General features: G+C 44.3%; 1 protein-coding gene across 1 annotated transcript; it reads right to left on the bottom strand.

The window, feature by feature from the left end:
* Window positions 1–40: 40 nt before the first annotated feature.
* Window positions 41–18,488, bottom strand: MYOZ3 (myozenin 3). The gene is made up of 7 exons (XM_063120886.1): window positions 18,279–18,488; window positions 13,141–13,233; window positions 10,939–11,093; window positions 9,049–9,120; window positions 7,554–7,701; window positions 5,104–5,284; window positions 41–518 (listed from the first exon to the last, which is right to left on the bottom strand). Exons 2-7 carry the CDS (start codon window positions 13,223–13,225, stop codon window positions 347–349), a joined length of 813 nt encoding a protein of 270 aa, XP_062976956.1. The 5' UTR covers window positions 13,226–13,233; window positions 18,279–18,488; the 3' UTR covers window positions 41–346.
* Between the last annotated feature and the right edge of the window lie 906 nt (window positions 18,489–19,394).

Genomic DNA, 19,394 nt, shown 5'->3' with positions numbered 1-19,394 from the left:
TTTAAGAGCTAAATAACGTGGCACTTTGACTTTTTGCTGTTTTGGACTTGATAGCTGATATCGCATCACTTGTAAGTACCTTAAATAAAACATCCTAATATGAAGCGTGTAGTATGCTATAGTTGCATGGTCGAAGAACACAATAATGGCCTTAGACAGATTGTGGTGGATGTAATATGTAATGGTTAGCAGCAAGCAGAAGCTACTTTTCCTACTTCTACAGTGTGTGAGTATAATATCTATTCTATGCTAAATGGCCTTCAGGCTATTATATTTTACTAAACTGGGAGAGTAGTGTGTATTGACTTTGGAAAGAGGGAGGTAGCAATATTACATCAAGTTACAGTTACAGATCCTCTGACTCTGGCATGATCTGGATCCAGCCCTGAGGTGCTCTATTAAAGCTGGGCCTGCTTGACATGAGCTCCAAGCTGTTCATGGCATCTGCCTGAGTTTCAGCCGTGTCAAGGAATCCGACGAGCACATCATTCAATAGTCCACCAAATGGGGTTGGAGTCCTGCAAGTAGAAAAAGATTTTGCTGCAGTGTGTTTGCAAGCAAAGCACATATTCAGCCTTAGGTGGGAAAGAGATGCTTGTAGCTCCTTTGCTCATATGGCACACTGCAAAAAACATGCTGGGTTGTCATGACATGACAACCCACCATGGTGGGTTGTTGTGTCATGCAAACTAGTGCCAAAAGAAGAGCTGATGTGTCAAATGGTTTCAGTGCAAGAAGTTGTCATACATCACCAAATAAATTACTGACAAACTGTGGCAATGAATGAGGGAGAAGATGGTTGGCTTTGTGTTCACCTGGGGAATGTCCTGCTTTAGTCCTTCATCTAAGAAAAATGAGATTCCTGAATGTCAAAAGCCAAGGTAGGATGCCTTTGGCTGTACCAGTAAAGAAACAATTTAGCTGCATAACATCTGAGTACCATGCTGAGGAGAAAAAGATCCATCGCCTTCATGCCTAGCTTGTGAGCTTCTAGCAATATCTTGATGGCCATTACTGGAAACGGAATGCCTATGTAGAACGTGGCCTGATCAAGCAAAGCAATTTCTTACTTCTGTTGTGAAGCAACAACACTTCAAATACACTATAAAGATTAAGAATGAACCAAGGAGGCTTGAACCCTCAACCTTCCTGTGTTGGGCAAGTACTTTGTCCTGAATCTCTGGCCCTTGACTTTGTAGCGAGGATTGAAGCCTCACTATTGCTACTCTGTGGGCCAACCTGCCTGATCAGAAATGGATTATTCTGGGCTGCCAGACCATTTAGGATCATGCAGTCTGCCTACTTCAGGTGCTGCAGAATTGCGATAATGGATAGAAGCCTGTGTCATGAGTAAGACATGCATGTCACAGCAACAAGCACAATAGTCACCTGCAAGAAGATCATTAAGAAAGGTGTCGCCTGCAAGGGAATGATTTCTCTCTCTATCCCTGTGCCTGGACTACAGAACCTATGACCCTCGGGCTAATTTCACACACTTCTCATCACCAGGCTCTTGGGATACTGTGGGTCCATTCTTAGAATTTCTTCACATGAGCGATATATTGCATGCTCATGATTGGCCACTTGTAGAAATTTGCTGGTCATTTTCATGACAGTGTCAACCTCCAGGATGTCTCCCACACCTTTCCCTGGAAATCTCTCTAAAATACCCATCAGATATCTGATATCTAAAACAATCACAGTATTAATTCTGCCACTAGATGGCGCTGTTTCACTGAGTTTTATGAAACATTTGACCCTCTGAGTTTCAATTACAAACCGCATGGTTTTGGTCTGAAGGAACCGTATTGCATGCAGAAAAGCCTGAGGGGGGGGGGAATCATCATAAGAGGCGTTTTTTCCCCTTAATGTAGAGTTGTTCTTACTTTCAGACCACCTTTCTGGAAATTGCTTGCCCTTCTGTGTGCCTGTGTCTGTGTCTGCAAGAAGTAGACAGAGGGTGGGATGGCTTAGCTCAGAGAAAGAGCTATTTTATCTTGAAAACCTTTGCCTCTGACTCCACCCACCACCAGCACTCCCCAATTGACTCTTCTTGTAGGTTAATCTACATAAGACAAAGGTTCTCACCCTTGCATCAGTACTATCTATCCATATTTGTTTGATGCTATTACTGGAGTAACATAGCATTATGTTACTCTAATAACAAGCAGATGTGCGACTGATTATCCATTTTTTTTCAGTTGATAAAAGATGAACATTTACTCAATTAAATTATGCTGAGCCTTAAAAAAAAAGAAAAGAAAAGTGTAACATTCAAACCCAGCTGCTTTCTTTTCATTTGCAATGGCGCACTAACAACTTGAAAATCTGTGCATGTTGTATCTTTTATCATTCCAACATTTGTAACATTTCCAAAGCTAGAAATAGAAAATCAACGTTGATAGTATTTACATGAAAGTAAGTTTGAAGTAAAAAAGATTGCTTTTGGAATGCTAGGGAGAAGCTTCACTACAAAATCCTTTTTCTCAATATTAGTTATTTCAAGGTCTGGTTGTGCATTTCCCCTAAAGAGCTCTCTCGGCCCCCAAGGCTGGCAGCAAGTTTGAGGGCACCCTTGGCAGAACGCTCTCTAGTGTCAACCTTAGCTATGGCCTGTTCCCGTTCCCCAAATGGCCCCTGATGTAGCATTGCTCCAAAGCATCTTTCCTCAACCTGGTGCTCTTCAGATGTTTTGAACTACAACTCCCAAGATTCCTGATGATTGGCTAGGCTGACTGGGGCTGATGGGAATTGAAGCCCAAAACATTTGGAGGACACCAGATTGAGGAAAGCTGATCCAGGTAGGAAATTAAAATGTCTGCCAGCTGCTGCTACCACCAAGTAAACCTGCACACCACGTGCGCTGTGCATCCTTGACCCCTCTAAGATTTTTCCTAATCTAAAATATTATAAATGGGTGTTTGTGTGTTTCATTTTTTCCCTAGCTTTCAATCCAATGAATTTCTGCTCTTGAAATGCTACTGAGTGTTAATGTAAAGCTTAACTAGGACCAGCGTAGCAGAGAAAGAAGAAACTAGGCACCTATCTGCATTTGTCATACACGAATCTGCTTCTGCTACAAGTCCAGGAAGAAATTCAAAGAGAAACATGAGTAGCGATAGAAACCAAAAAGAGTAAGTCTCTGGAACAGTTCCTCAGTCCAACATGTGTTAAAGATGTTGAGGCAGAGGAGAATATATATATATATATATATATATATATATATATATATATATATGGTGTGTGTGTGTGTGTGTGTGTGTGTGTGTGTGTTGCACAAGAGTAATGGAAGGAACTAAACAAACTCTAGCAGGGCCTGATTTCAACAACAACAACAAAATCTTCACCCAAAGAAGCTATGAATGATCCTTTACGAATACATAGCAATTGAAATCCTGCAAATTGTAGAATAGTTGTTGATAAAGATAGGAGCGAAAAATGCATCTGGCAGTTCTCACCAGATCAATCACATGGATTTTTAAGATTAAAATTGGGACTGTTTTCATCTGCAAAACGTTAAACAGTTCTTACAGAATTAAGTTGACCCCTCTGAACGAAATTCAGACTGTTTGACTTCCAAGTTATTAAGGATTGTTTATATCTGGAAAAGTGTTTCATTAACTTGATATGTTTCATTTTATTGCCAATGTCAAGCAGCAGGCAGTTAAAAACACGTTTTTCAAGCATTGGCATTTTATTCAGGACTGGGATTTTTTAAGTATGATCTCTTCTTGAACACACTCCTTGACTTCCCAGGATGGGCAGGTTTGGCTTATTATAGAAACCAAGGCTTGTCAAGAAAGACAGACCTGGCTTGTAGAAAGAGAAAATATAACTTCATCAACTACTGGTCCATAAAAATAGGTTTTATTGAGCCACTCCCTCCAAACATGTGTTGAACTAAGGGTGTAATTCTATGCATGTTCAGACAGAAAAAAATCCTACAACTCCCAGCATTGCCCAGCCAGCCCCCATTTGTAGGGGTTGAGCGCTGCAATGATGATCCTGATCCTGCTTCCACTTGTGGTGAGCAAGTCGGTTGAGCTTTTTGTAAAGAGAAGAGATGGGCTAAGAAAAACAGCAACCAACTACCGTGAACCCTCACTGTTGTGTATTGAAGATCAACCTGTCTTGCAGTTAGGAGGTTGTATCCAAAGTTAGCCCTACTTAGAGTAGACTCATCAAAATGCGTGTCTATGACTAATCTAAGTCCCATGCATGTCAATGGGTCTACTCTAAGTAGGGCTAACACTATACTTCTTTATTACGATCCATAGATCCATGAAAAAAACAAAGAACAAGAATCAAACATGAAATCATACAGTTGGAGCTATTATCTATTTATGTCTAATACATAGAGAGCTCTAATCCTGGCCGCCACTGTAAGAAATTTAGCAACAGCCAAAGTTATTCTTGAAGACTTAGCTAACACTAGATACAACCCATGGCTATGACCAAGGACAAGTTTTAAAAATGATTTGTAGGAAAGATCCTAAAGTTGAATCCTTGCAGAACGAGGGGGTGATCTGGAATTGGAAATGACAGGAGGGAAAACCGTTAAGCACTGGGACCACCCCCACCCTCCATCGCAACTTCCTAAAATGGCTTTTAAAACAAAAGGGTCATCAGGCTATCGTTACTTTTGTGTAACATAATGGTCCTGTTCAGACAACACACTAAGCCATGGTTAAGCTGCTAACCCTTTTGCAGCAAATGGTTAGTGGGTGTGTTTAAACTGTGGTTATGTAGCCACCATGCTTAGGAATGGTTCACACAACATGCTAAGCCATAATGTCTAGCTCAACATACTTAACCACCACGGCTTAGTGTGTTGTCTGAACAGGGTCCTACTTTGAATCTTTGCCTTTTGGAAGAATTTTAGAATTTTCACAAGTGACGTTTAAATCTTCATTGTTCCGTCATTTGTTTTTCTGTTTATAAAACCAACATTGCTAGTATCCTTATGATTTAAACTGCTCTCTCTTTTGTTGGCTTTCCTACATTACTGATATTCACAAGGGACACATGGTGGATTAAAAGATGTGCTGGGCCTGCCACGTAAAAAGAAAAATAAATCCATGTAGATATAGAACGATCCTTTACCTGTTGAAGCTCCTAAGGTCGACAATGTTCACTTTCCTGGGAAGTTCTGGCAAGCAGTTCTCACTGTCTAGGTGGTAATCCTCATGGCTGAGGAACTCCCGCCAAGGACACTGGTAGCCTTTGGGGATGGCGGTTCTGTTGAACTTCTCTGGTGGCACTTCCTTTAGGGGTCCAGCATAGCCTGCAATTGGGAATGCCAAATTAAATGCAGACACCTTAATTATTGCAGCAGCAAAACCAGAGGTATCCCATTGCTAGTGTCTTGCTTCTAGCACATTGGAGGGGAATCTCTGGCCCATGGGCCTAATCCAGGCCAGGGGTTTCCTCAACTGTCCCGCTGAGCCTTCCTGGATTCCTCCAGGGGAAAGGCCTTGGAACCACAATCGCCGTGCCTAAGATGGGCGCCAACAGATCAGAGGTAACAGTGGGGGATGTGGGCAGGTAAGTGAAGCATCCCTGGCTGAGCTGGTGGCTGGAGCAAAGGGCTGGCTGGGTGGGTGGGGGTCATACAGCTTGCACCCCGATTTAGTTCTCAATTTAGCTTCTGGAGAAGCTAGAACAGATGCTGGGAAAGAAAATGGGCTTTGGGAGGCCTCCCTACACAACACGCCATCATGCCCTTGGTGTGCCTGTTTTCCTGTCCTCACTTGTTCTTCTTACTTCTTCCATCCAATGACCAAACAAATGTGTAGAAGAGTGACAGAGGCCAGGAGTAGCTGGATCCCTCAGGCATAGGGACCATAGGGGTGAGCTTACCTGCTCAGCCTGCCACTTGTCCCAGATCTAGACTGCCGGGCAATAACTTCAGAGCCTCTTCCTTGATGGATTCCTTTATTATTAAAACCTCCAGGAACAGCGACACACCAAACTCTCTGCAGCAAAGCCCACACCACCAAGAGCATGAAACAGAAGCCCCACCCAGGCCTTGGATGAGGACTTGGAGACTAGCAGCTGCAGACCTCTTAAAGACTGACAGCTGCAGACCTCTTAAAGGTACATCCGCACATCACAACTGCTTGCCCTCTCGTGAGCACTGCTCCCAGTGGGTCCAATCCCAACTGGCACCAGGAGGGAGAGAGAGCAGGCAGTGGTGGCTGCTCCCTGCAGACACTAGGGATGGGGAAGAAATTCATGCCGTATCTAATTTGTCCCTTTCGAACCAATATGTGAACCAAACCTCAATTGTCCTCTGAAATTCGCACCTCTCCAAATTTTGCAACTGAGTTCCTCAGTCAAAAAAAGGCATACAAAAAAAGCATATGTAAGAGGAAAGCACACACACACATACAAAGGGTCAAAAGAAGGCTCAAATCTGCATTATCTCAGGGAAATTGCTTGCCCCCCAAAAGGTGTACATCAGGCAACTTGTGTAGCAAAACGAACACATTTGGAGAAAAGCACACAAAATGTGGGTACATTCTCACATGAACTTAAAAAAAAACTACTCAAAGTTTGGAATGAACCAAACTTAACACTTGAAAACTGAAATAGACAGGTATGTCCATACCTAGCACAGACACATTGTTTCGGGAGATCCCACATGAAAATACACTGGGGCAATTAGTACAATGTGTCTGTGAGCTCAGTGCTTACTGGAAGGAGGGACAGACCTTCTCAAGAGGGCCTCTCACAGTCCCCGCGTGTTCCTGTCTTGCTCTTGGTGCATGTGCAGTTTGCCCCCAAAGAGCAGTGCTGGATCCCTCCCCATCAGCACAGGGTGGCTGCATCAAAGCCAATTTGCCAACGAGAGGCTGCCTCCCTCCTTGGGTGTCGGTTTCTAAGGAAGGACAGCAGCTCATCTCTAAAGCAGCTGTCCTCGTCATCAGACAGGCTGCTGTCAAGGGATGTTTTGTCCAACATGCCAAGGAGCCTTGAAGGCAAAGTGAATAGGGTGACCCTATGGAAAGGAGGACAGGGCTCCTATATCTTTAATGGTTGCACAGAAAAGGGGATTTCAGCAGGTGTCATTTGTATGCATGCAGTACTGGGTGAAATTCCCTCTTTGTCACAACAGTTAAAGCTGCAGAATCCCTGCCCTCTTTTGTATCTGATCCCTTCCATGTGGTCACCCTAAAAGTGAAGCTTCTGTTCAACAGCATCATCCTGAAAGTTATCCACTAAATAGTGAAATAAGATGCATATGGTACCCACTATTCCTGGGGTATATTCCTGGAAACAAAGCATAGGATGAAGAGTCTATGAGGCCGGATGAGATGGGATCCCTGCCATCACAATTATTTGGACATGGTGACATTTAATTGCCCCCTTCAGTGCTCTGGCTTTTGCATTAAACAACCAAGTTTGTGATGGCTGATGCCCTCCAAATGTTTTGGAGTACAGTTCCCAGCATTCCTGACCCTTGGTCATACTGGCTGGGGCTGATGGGAACAGAAGTCCAAAATGCCTGGAGGTCACCATGTTGTGGAAGGCTGTAGGGCATCGCTCATTACCTGGAGCAAGAGCATCGGGGTTCAGAGCTCTGCTCATCTGCAGCACTTTGTTCGTTTTCTTCGGCACTTTGGGGGGTGCCCCCTTTCCGGAGGCTGCCTGGTGAAACTCAGCCTCGTCGTTCTCCTTCCCCTCTGCATTGTGGACAGACTGGCAGACAAAAGGAAACAGGCGTGGGCTGCAAACATTTTTTTCTCACCGAAGAGACCTACTCTGTTGGATCTATTGGGAGCAGCAGAACAACAAAAGGCAGCAGGCTGGTCAGGAAGTTTGATGGACAGCTGCTTTGTGGCTCAGAGGTGGGAAGATAATTGTTGTGTTTGCTTGAAATAGCAGTAGTTGCTCCTCTATAAGAGCACTTCCCCCCAAAACCTATGTGGTTAGACCTCGTTCCAAAACTGAATTTGCACCTTCCATTGTTCCAGTCTTGCCCTGGACTGCATAGGGCCCCAAGATGATTCCACTCACCTCCTGCTACTCAAACGTTGATTCTTTTAGAATGAGATCATTAGGGACTAAGGGCATACCTACACCACAGCCACATATTGATTTTCTGCTACTGTAAGTGTCATGGCTACTAGGACGGCATCATCAAAACAGAGAAAATGCATCCCATCCCACCTTGAAAGCAAAAAAAGAGGACAGATTTCCACAAAACATGCATAACTTAATTTATATGTGTGGATGCAAATCTATAAATAATTACTATAATTTAACTGGAAGTACAATACAGCTCGCCGTAGTGGGGAAGGCTGTGTTCTATGTGTCTACCTGTTCAATCTGTTGACCAGGTGCTAATAGTTGATGAGCAACTTCAAGCTCCCTCATTTCCCTTCTTATTTCTTTATCTTTAAACCCAGGCATAGCCCTTCAAAGATACTTTCAAATAGAGGACTGTCCTCTGACAGCCCTCTAAATAGAGGGACACATGGGCCATCCTAAATGAGCTTCCCCCAAAGTATCTAGGTATGTAGTTTGGTGAAGCGCTGAGACTTCTCTGGTACAAAGATCTATCCTCCCCTCAGAGCACTGCAATTCCCAGGATTGCTTGGAAAGAGGCCCTAGCTGTTCAACCAATTTAAGTGTAGATTAAAAGAAAGCTACAAACAAATTTCATTTTGAGATGAGCAGGATTTTGAATCCAAGTTAGCATCAGCAACCACCGAGAGGTCAGCATTTTATCATGATTCCCATGATAAAATTAAAGGAGGTTAAAGTAAAGGATGTGCAGGTAAGGGACATGTTCTCTGGGGCATGGAAGTTCATATGAGGACAGTTACACCATCACAACAGAAATGCTCACTTTGAATAATCAATGAGACTACATCAGGATGAACCAAATGGGTCACTACAGTAGATGACTCCAAATGGCGTTGCCTCGTGTTGAAGCTTTAGAGTGCTTCCATGTGTCCCTAACACTTCTCTGGGAACTTTAATGGGGACCACACCCCAACCTAAACAAACGGAACTAGCCCCTTCCATGCAACAGCCACCAACCATCCATCCTTCTGTTGTTCCACCTTCATTGTAGGTTGCGTGCGAGTCTCCTCCAGCGGTTCTATTTGAGGCCTTCAAAGAGAGCAAGGAAAAGAGCATTAATGCCTGACAGGGGTAGGAAGCACCACCAGGAAGACCTAAGACAAGAGCATGCAGACTTTTATAGGGACCCTGAATGAATGCAAATTTCAAAATAATTACAAGGATGTACTTCAATTTCACAGATGGCAAAGCTAGCCAACTAATTTGTCACCCAATTAACCTCAAATCACATCAATTCATTAATTTGTACCCCCGATCAATTACCATTGATTTGCAGTCTTTGGCTGTACCAATGCTACTTCTTTCCATCCTCCCATTTTTCTCTCTTTCCCTCCTGTTGGAAAATTGCCCTCACCCCAAGCAGCTGAGCTTAAATGGAAGTCTTCCTTTGGCATCAGTGGTCAGTCATGGCCCTGGGTAATAGTGCTCAGGCCTAGCAACGCCCTTTCCATGGGGGCTGTTGTGATGAGCACCTGCACTTCAAAATGTACGACTACTACCCACATTTTTATGTCTTTATTGACCGTTGCTTTTAACTGACATGCTGTGAGCAGCCTTGGGAGCCGCTTGGGTTAAAAAAGACAGAATACACATATTTTAATGAATGAAAAAAAATGGTAGGGAGGACAATGAGGCACTTGCTGATGCTGGACAGAAGTGAAATCCACACACGATGGTCATCAACCCACAACCCACCCTGGCATCCTGGCTGGGGAAGATTCAGTCTCTCAACCCTAGAAAGAAGATAGTCAGGGCCAGACCTATTCTGAGGCAGAGTGAGGCAGCCACCTCAGGCAGCAGATTTCGGGTGTCATGAAAGGGTGGCAAATGGTTAGTTACTTAATTCTTATTATTGTATCTTTACTGCCAGGAAAGGGAAGAGGTGCTTCTGGGATTTTCTGCCTCGTGTGCCAAAATAACTTGGCTGGCCTTGGTTCCTACTCAAAACAATAACGAAAGGTATATAGTAGGATCACATAGGTGCCAGTTTATTTTGTGCTAATTTTCTCAACATTCCAGAGAATACTTCCTTCCTCAGTGTCTCCCTAAAATATAGCATACGTTACAGTTTTATACACATACATATACAAGACACATAGCACAAAAACTTACCCTGAACTTATCATCTCTATACATTCAAACACACAATGCAAACTTCCAGCAAAATAACATTCCCGAGTAAAAAAAAACGAATGTATTTATAAACCCTTAAAATGTATAAAACAAGGAACACAAAACAAACTAAACCCAACCACCCACCTGTAAAGGTTTCTTACCTATGCTAAACTCCTTGCTACTCCACATTCACATGACACTGAAATGTCACGCACCTCTTTATAAGTCCAAAATGTTGGGCTAGTTGGCACAAAAATAAGTTGGCATCTGAGTCATCCTGTATCACATCTGTTGTTTTTTTGGCTACTTTTGGTGCCTCCAGTAGAAACTTGTGGCTCCACTTTTGGTGGGGCTGTGAGTCCATTCTGGGTCTCAGTCAGAACCAGCTCTCTCAATCAGGAATCCATATCCCCAGAGAGGGTCAGCACCTTGGATAGCTATTTTAGAGGTCTGGCAGGTTCTGACTGAAACTCCACCAAAATTGGAGCCACCAGCCTCCACTGGGTGCCTCCCTGTAGTTGGCTGGGACCCCATTCGCCTTGCCACGGGTGGGAGGGTGGGGCGCAATTTGTTGACCTGTCTTGGGCCAGCCCTGTTTGACAGGTGGCTTAGACTATGTCCTTAAAGGGGTGGAAACAAAAGCCAGTTTGATGAGCTCTAAGCATGCTGCTGCCTGCTGTTGTTGCTGACCAACGTATTGATTGTTCCTGCCAGAGCACTAACATGACTCACCTTTCTGGAGCCTGCAGGGTGCTCCAACACAAAGCGCTGCACTCTCTTCTGCCTCTGCTGGTACAGCCTGGATCCCCTGTTTATGGGCAGGGAGAGCTCCTCCATCATCAGATCCTGAGGGATGCTAACCTTCTTTCCCAAGTCGAGCTGTGGAGCTGAGAAGACATCCATCCATCCATCCACCCACATGCGGGCAAGCAGAAAAGAAAAGCCGTGAGAACTTTATCCCATGCCAAAAATTAGCTTATAAATTAAGTAACAGTGTGATCCTATGTGTGTCTACTCAGAAGTAAGCCCCACTATGTTCAGTGGGATTTATTCCCAGGTAAGCGTGTGCAGGATTGTAGCCTAAGTAAGGCTTTTTCCAACAAGAGGCTTACAGCATGCAGTTATGGATTGGATCCAGTATTAGTCCTACTTAGAGTAGACTGATTAAAATGAATGAAACTTAAGTTCATCATGACCAACTTAAGTCCCATTAATTTCAATTGGTCTACTCTAAGAAGGACTCTAAGTAGGACTAACGTTGGATACAGCCTTGTGTGTTCAAATGCACAGTGCAGGTTGGATCCAGAAACTTCATTCTGCCACTGGAAGAATACTGCTTGCAGAACAGGACTTCCGTGTTCTCTGTTCCCCTTGCTGGCCCCCACGTGCCCTCCACATCTCCTCCAGAGGATCCTGCAACCCTCTGGGGGATTTTGGAGAGCACGCAGGGCCTGCAGTGGGAAGGAGGGGATGCAGGTGTCCCGTTCCACAAGTGGTATCCTTCCACTGGTGGACTGAGATTCTGGATCCAAAGCCTAATCTGAAGTAATGCAGGTTATCAATTAAGTAAGAGTGCAATCCTTTGCAAGTGCATACTCACAAGTAACTCCCACTATGTCCAGTGGGGACTTTCTTCCTAGTAAGTGTGTTTAAGATCACAATCTCAACCTTTGTGAGCTGTGGGCTGTGACGGAAGACCAAACGAAAACAAATGAATGAACGGATAAATTTCATTTTTGGGCTTTTCTACGTGAGGCTTTTAACCAGCATCTTTACTTTACCTTCTGCTTCTAGATTCTTTGCAGGGTTAAGATCAACTCTTTTACAATTTTTTCCCCTTTGTTTTTCTTTCTCTGTGTTTCCTTATGTTCCATTATACAATCACTAGGTGGAATTTGTTATAGTGGAATTGCACAATTACAGGAGATTTCTATGGTGTTATAGAAGTCATTCAGAAAAAAATACCACACTATTGTTAAGAAAAAAAGATGATATAATTGTAGCAAAGCATGGGAGATGCCCCGGAGAATGATGATATCATAAAGGACTCGCAAATTCCTGTGAGTGAGCAATCACAAGCACACAATAAAAGTCTAGTGGAAAAAGGCTCTTAGAGAAAGGCATAGAGATCTACCTACTAAAGTTCTACAAAAGATACACAGATACAGTGCAGTATCCCGTTGGTTAGAATCTGCATCAGGGGCCTCAGCTATACCTACCGATGTAGCATGATGGAGGGGTGAAGATCTCGCAATATTTTTATTGCTAGATCTCCCTCTCTATTTACATGCAGCGCATGACGACCTCAGAGGGAGAGGACGTCGCGGCCGCCATTTTGTTTTTTGTTTTTAAAGAGGAAAGAGTGCAAGAGTTCCTGTGTGCAAAAGGTAAGTGTTCTTTTATTTTTAAAAAAGAATTCCTGCTCCCCCCACCTGACCCCCGATGGGTGCAGAGCTCCTGAGGAGCTCTGCGCCCCATGTGTGAGGAGCTGGGACAAACCGCAACACCCGCCCACACGTTCCGAGATCATCCTGAGATCGTGGAAAAAGCGGGCCTAAAGTGTAGGGCCATATCCCGGGGCAAGGGAAGGATCATCCTTCCCTGATCCCAGAATCTCCTGTGCGTCATGTGAACACACAGGGACAATCCCGGGGATCGCCCCGGGATAAAGCCCCGTGTAGCTATGGCCAGGGTCTCTAGTGGGGCAAAGATACTCAAGCTTGCCTGATTCTCCCTTTATTTTAGGAAGAACCTTCCAGTGTATTTGTCATATCTCCAGCATATCAGTGTATTTTCAATGTGTTTGTCATGTCTCCAGCATATCAGTTTCAAGAGCTTTTGAGAGCCTTGTTAGGTGACTGCAGCTGGCTGAGAAACAAATCTTTTCTGGTGGCAAAGATATTAGAACCTAGCAGGCAGCCAAGGTGGACTTACCATCTCCTCCTGCGATTTCTCTTATGATCACATGGACGGGTGCATTCAGCTCTCTGCTGTGATCTGAATGTGGAACGGGAAACATTTTCCCAACTGCAAAGGAAAGGAAAGGAAGAGTCGTCGATCAGTCTTTTCATATCCAAGCAGTCTTTTCACCTGCTTGTGATGCAGGTGTTTATATCCACTATTAGAGCTTGCAACGGATCTGTTTGGAAAGGGCAGGGCAGGCACGAAGGGCATGTATGGCTGGGCACCTGCCAAGGTAGGCCCCACTGCCAAGAGCTCCCTGGGCTTGCTCCACAGGGCTGGACCTTCCATGAGGCAGGGTGAATCAGGCAGTGGATCCTGAAGGATAGTTGATTCTGCCACCAGGAAAGCTGTGGGCCCCGTCTGGTGCTCTTGAAAGCTGTGCAGGCTTCTCTCCTGCTGTGGCAAGATTAGTCGGTAAAACTTTCTGAAGCATCACCCATCCGATGCCTCACCTTGAAGACCCCTCAGAGCACAACATTGGGCAAGTAGACTTGCTTGGAAGCCCCTCTGGCCACTCAGAAGAGAGGGTGGTAACAGCAGCTGTCCAGAGAGCCTGCCCTCCAATGCCTTTCTAAGGGGTCCTTCCTCAGAGCAAGGCATCGGTGAAGAGGTGGCCCTGGTGATCGCCTGTGCTGCCTTGCCAAACGTACCAAGACAAACTCCCTGCCAATGTCTCGCTCTTTGGAAGGAGAGAGAGACCTTTTCTTACTATTTCCCCCATCTTTTTCCTTAACACAGAAAATCCATTCAGAAAAAAAGGGGGTGGGAGGAGAACAGCTGCATAATGCCTTCTAATCTGCTAGCACTAGGAGCCCTCTGTCTGGAAGCACCTTCTGGAAATGGCACTATTGGGGGCATGAGGCGAAATGTGACTGTGTGATAATAAAAATGGGAAAGTGGAGGATATGATTTGCATAATCATTTTCAGCCATCGTAGTTTAAATAAACTACCTTAGTTTGCAGCGTGTGCTGGGTGCCCACTCCGTAACCCAGCCCCCACTTGTAGGTTGTCATGTTGTCCGAACCCAATGAGGATAGGTTGTTGGCATGGTTAACTAACTACCCAGAAACCATGGGCTGTTTTAAGGTTGTGGGTGGTTTCTTAACCACGCAAAGAGCCCACACTTGCTCGGTTTGGATGACGTGACACCCTATGAATGTGGGTTAGGTTACAGAATGGGTGCCTGCCTGGCATGTGCAGCTGAAAATTAATGGGCAAACCTGGTCAATAGCTGGCAAGGGAAATGAAGTTTCCCATCAACAATATATTATTACTCTTATAATGCGAAGTATTGAGGGGGCCTGGTCTTGAATGGGCAATTAAGACCCATTCACTTTACAGAAGGCCTGCTCCTGGTGAAAATGAAACCCAAAGATACAGGAAACGGTAGCCATTTGCTTTCAACCTATTAGAAGGAGCCATGTGGTGAGTAACAGCTGAATAGGACTGTGAGGTAAAATATAGAGAATATCCACACATTTTTCCTAAGTGTACATATTTTCTTTCTGCCAATGGTTGACAGGGAGGTTAATGGTCTTCAGCAAAGCTATACCCTTCCGAACTGAGGGTGTGCTTTCAGCTGACCCCCAAAATAGCACCAGCAGAAGAAAACAGTGGGGAGGCACAGAGTGGAGAAAGAACCTTTTGCAGGCAGGGCCAACTTTGTCCCACATGTTAGATTTCCGAAAGAGAAATAACCATATATTTCGCATTACACCTCCCAGCCGTAACCTAATTCCTCAGTGGTAAGTCCTCCTGTTTTTGTTTTTTTGATGGAGTTAATTTTCAAGCACGCCTGCTTAGGATTTCAGCCTTATTTTAATTTCTGGTTTATCATTCAAGTATAATGTGTATGTAAAAAGTACAATTCCTTCAAGCAACCACAGGGGTCTAGCAATGGCAGTTGGATAAGTGGGGGCTTGTCCGGGGTGGTACTGCCCCCACCCCGCTCGGTTCTCCTTCTGCTGTTGCCTTTGTGACCCAAACAGATCCTGACTGCTTCTTAGTGCTACCAATCCATCCTCAACGGATTTTCTGTGTTAAGAAAAAGAGCAGGAGAAGTAATGGAAAAAGACATGAGGATGGTCTAGGTTGGTGAACGAGACAGGGCAATTGCAAAACAAACACTTTTAAATGTTTAATACTGTATTATTTTGATGCGTTTATTTTTGTATATGATTTATTTGCGTATGCTGTTGTTATTGTTTGATTTTGTGATTGTGAACTGCCCTGAAGACATTTGTAGCTGGTCAGTATACTAATCTATCAAACAAATAAACAAAGCCCCCACCCTCGACCAACTTGGGGTAGATTTGTAGTCATGTGACTGTCTGATAATATGACATGCTCTGAAACCTCTTGCCACCAGAGGTGTATGAAATTAATGGCTATGTGCATTTGGTCTGTATCTTTACGCAGCAGCGTCCTCTCTTGTGCAATAAATGGAGCTTCATTTTGTGATGACCTTTGGCTGTAAATAAACAAACATAAGGCGCAACCCTATGGTTGTTTAGAGAGAAAAGAGTCCAACAACTCCCAGGGGAATGCTGGAATTTGTAGGACTGTCTCTCTCTCTAAACATGTCTGGATTGCATGTTTAATGACTGAGATCAAGCTATCTGAATGGAACAGTGTACTTTGCAAGGTCTGGGCTTCATGCAGGACTGTGTTCCTCCTCCATGCCACAAGAGAGGCTTCCCTAAATCAGCAGCAACTATTTTAAGCTACTGACCTGGGAGCATTGGGAGATGTAACCCTGATCCTTTGACTGTGAAGGATGCAGGCATGGATTTTTGCAGTGATGATCTCATTGGGGTTGGAGGCAGACAGGTGTGCTTAATCCTGAGATCAGAAAGATCCCAAAGGCCAGCAGGTTAAGTCCGCCCTGCAGGTGCTGAAATTCCATGTCTCTTCACATTATTACTTTGATTTTGGTTTTACAGAGAATGTGGCATCATTCATCTATACGCACACGTCAGTTGGTATCATTTTGCAAACATGCCACTAGCATAAACTGATATACCCCAGGGGAACCCGTTCCTGTCATTGCAGCACAGTTGGGAGAGAGAAAAAATCACTGGCAGATTTGATCCAAATGTGGCTTCTCCAGTGTTGAGTTTGTGCCATGTATAGCCACTAATAGGGTAACCATATGGAAAGGACAGGGCTCCTGTATCTTTAACAGTTGTACAGAAAAGGGAATTTCAGCAGATGTTATTTGTATACATGCAGCACCTGGTGAAATTCCCTCTTCATCACAACTGTTAAAGCTGCAGGAGCCCTGCCCTCTTTTGTATCTGGTCAAGAGGGCAGGGCTCCTGCAGCTTTAATGATTGTGATGAAGAGGGAATTTCACCAGGTGTTGCATGCATACCAATGACACCTGATGAAATTCCTTTTTCTGTACAACTGTGAAAGATACAGGAGCCCTATCTTCCTTTCCATATGGTCAACTTAGCTACTAACTAATGTGTCAAAGTTCAGGATAGAAGTTCAGTCATAATTTCTGCTGCAGAATTATCATCTTGTTTCCTTATTATTGCCTCCCAAAACCCTTCTATACCCCTCTCTCCCTGTGTGCTTTTTCCACCATTCTCCTTTGATCTCCCTGTATCCTTTTCCTTATATGAACATTTGAAACAGAAATGAATGAAGGAACTAAAATCTTCAGATTTAGCTCACATCTGTCTGCCACCTAACTATCATTTTGAAACATTGGGCATTGGTACAGAGGAAGGCCAAACAAGCACTGGAAATATTAATTCAGTCTTGTACATGGCTCAGTTTCTAAAGATGTGGTGTTGGTTGAATCCTAAAAACTAAAATAAAAAATTATGTCAATGCTGATGTTTTAGAAGAGCCTTCCCCAACCTAGTCTTCTCCAGATGGTTTGGTTTACCATTCCCATAAGCCCCAGCCACCATGACCAATGGCCAGGGATTATGGAAATTGTAGGGCAAAACATCTAGATGGCACCTGCTTGAGAAAGGCTGATGTAGAATCATCCCTTATGGTGGGCAACCCGTTGGGTGAAATAATCTATATTCCTCTTAGTAGCTCCAGGCTTTCAGGTATAATCTCCCTCTTGCACTTCCTAATCCAAGCCACAAGTCTCTTGGTTGGCTATTTGTGCTCATCATCCAGGATGCAGAAGCATTTGGTAAATAACATTTCTGTGTCCCTGCCTCCCAAAGAGCCTCAAAAAGAATGCTCCTAACCACCCCCTGCCACATGATAACCCAAAGGGCACCATGATAATCTCTGCAGAGAGTGTTTGAAACTGGAAAACTAATTAGCCCTTAGCTGAGTGTGCTAATGTTACAGGACCAACAGAGCTATGCATTTCATGCCTTGAAATGATCGGCAGCTTGGATTAGACTTCCCCTCTGCTGCTTGGTGGGGGCGTCCACATTCCTCCGCAGCATCTGAAGTAATTTAGTGTTGGAAGGGATAGGAGAGGACACTTACTGGGCCAATGGATAATCCTTAATATAGAATTTCCTATGCCAGGAGCTGTTCTCCTCTCTAGCTTGGCCAAATATCCATTGGCTCTAGATGGCATAGGCTATAGTGCCCATATTTACCCATCTGCCATATTGGATATTTGGCTTGTCTGTCTGGCCATTGTAAAGAAGATGCACCCTACCACCTCCTCCACAATCCTCCCATTTTCCTGCTTCAACAGTCATATCTAGGCAAACTCCTCACTGTGGTGCCTGCTGAGTCACTTTGCTTTCTCTGTTCCTTGGATTTGAACCATTTGCTATCCACTTGTCCGGTTCTGTGCCCTTGGTTGAGGAATGTTCTCACTCACAGTGCCTCGATTGTATCAAAGACTTCACATGGACATGTCAAAGAGATGCAACACACCCTCTTTGCTGCCAAACCCATCACCAGCTGCTGGCATACCCTCAGTCCCGAATTTCAGCTCTACTAGGACCTCTCATGCATTCGGAGGTACACCTGTTGGGCCGTCTAATCCTCAATAGTATGTATATTATATACAAGCCATTGGATGCTTCATCAGATTACTGACATTTTCCTCCCAATGCTTTCTCATAGCAGCCTCTCCCATACCCTCTGAAGCAGATTACAAGATCTCCCATACCTGCTGGAGCCCGTCCTTAGATTGTAAAGCCTTGTGCAGTCTTGAAATGGCAGCCACTTCCCAGGTGAGGATTAGAGCCCAGTGTTGGTTTCTTCTGTACCTTTTCTCACCCAGGAGATTAGCCGAGTCAATGCTTTCCAGCTGTCCCACGTCTTGCCCCCTTGTGCCTTTTTCAATCTCCTCCAGCTGAGATTCCAAGGTCCTAATCCATGTTACATCAGGGATTTATTTCTGGCTAAGGAAAGGGGCGTAGCCAGGGCAAAGACTCAGGGAGCTGAACTGGCAGTGAGGGCTGTCAGCGAAACGAAGCATGCCAGAAAGAAAGCCATGCCCCCGCTTGTATCCAAGAAGGGTGGCTCCTTTTCAACTGGCCACAGTATCTGTGCCTTTAGCAGCAACTTAGTGTGCAGCTGACATTAGGAAGTGATCGTGTTGGTCTCAACGCTGTGAGAAGGCTTGTTAAAGGCACAAGGGCAGGGCAGATTTTTTCTTAAAACTGGGCAGCATATGGACAAGGTCAGGAATCTGGCATAAAAAATGTTGCCCCCTTCCCATAAACCTACAGGTAAATGGGTACACATAGCCACTCAGATACATGTAATCACATATGAAAAGTCACAACATATGATTGGGCAGACAAAGATACAACAAAGGGGAGTTGCCACCTTTCCAAGAAAGAAGTCTCCATGTTTATATTAATAGCTTCATTCATTTAAATATAGGAAAATGTTTATTTTCGGTTTAAGATGGCTTCAAAACAATGACACAGGAATATATATATCAGAACACATGTTATATTCAAAGCTCCATCACACCAGCATTAAAGTCTGCTGTCCTGGTGAATTGCATGTAAAGGACTCAGATGATGCTGCCCATGTCCTGCTGTGATTGTGGTTCTTCACACACACACACCCTTAGCGATGTATTTTGGCACATGGAAAGTCTGGTTCTTCTGGTAATGCGAAAGCACACCGCTCAAACTTCATCATGTATTTTCATCCATCATTTTCAATCTGATGTTCTGTGGGCATGTTTTCAAGGGGTAGTATTGCTGACGAAAGAGAGGTACCTTCAATAAAAGGGAGTTTTAGTTTATTAATCAATTAATCTATGGAT

The sequence above is a fragment of the Elgaria multicarinata genome, chromosome 3, assembly GCF_023053635.1.
Source record: "Elgaria multicarinata webbii isolate HBS135686 ecotype San Diego chromosome 3, rElgMul1.1.pri, whole genome shotgun sequence".
Lineage (NCBI taxonomy): Eukaryota > Metazoa > Chordata > Lepidosauria > Squamata > Anguidae > Elgaria > Elgaria multicarinata.
Note: the sequence above shows the minus strand (reverse complement) of the source record. Positions and strands in the feature narration are given on the sequence as shown.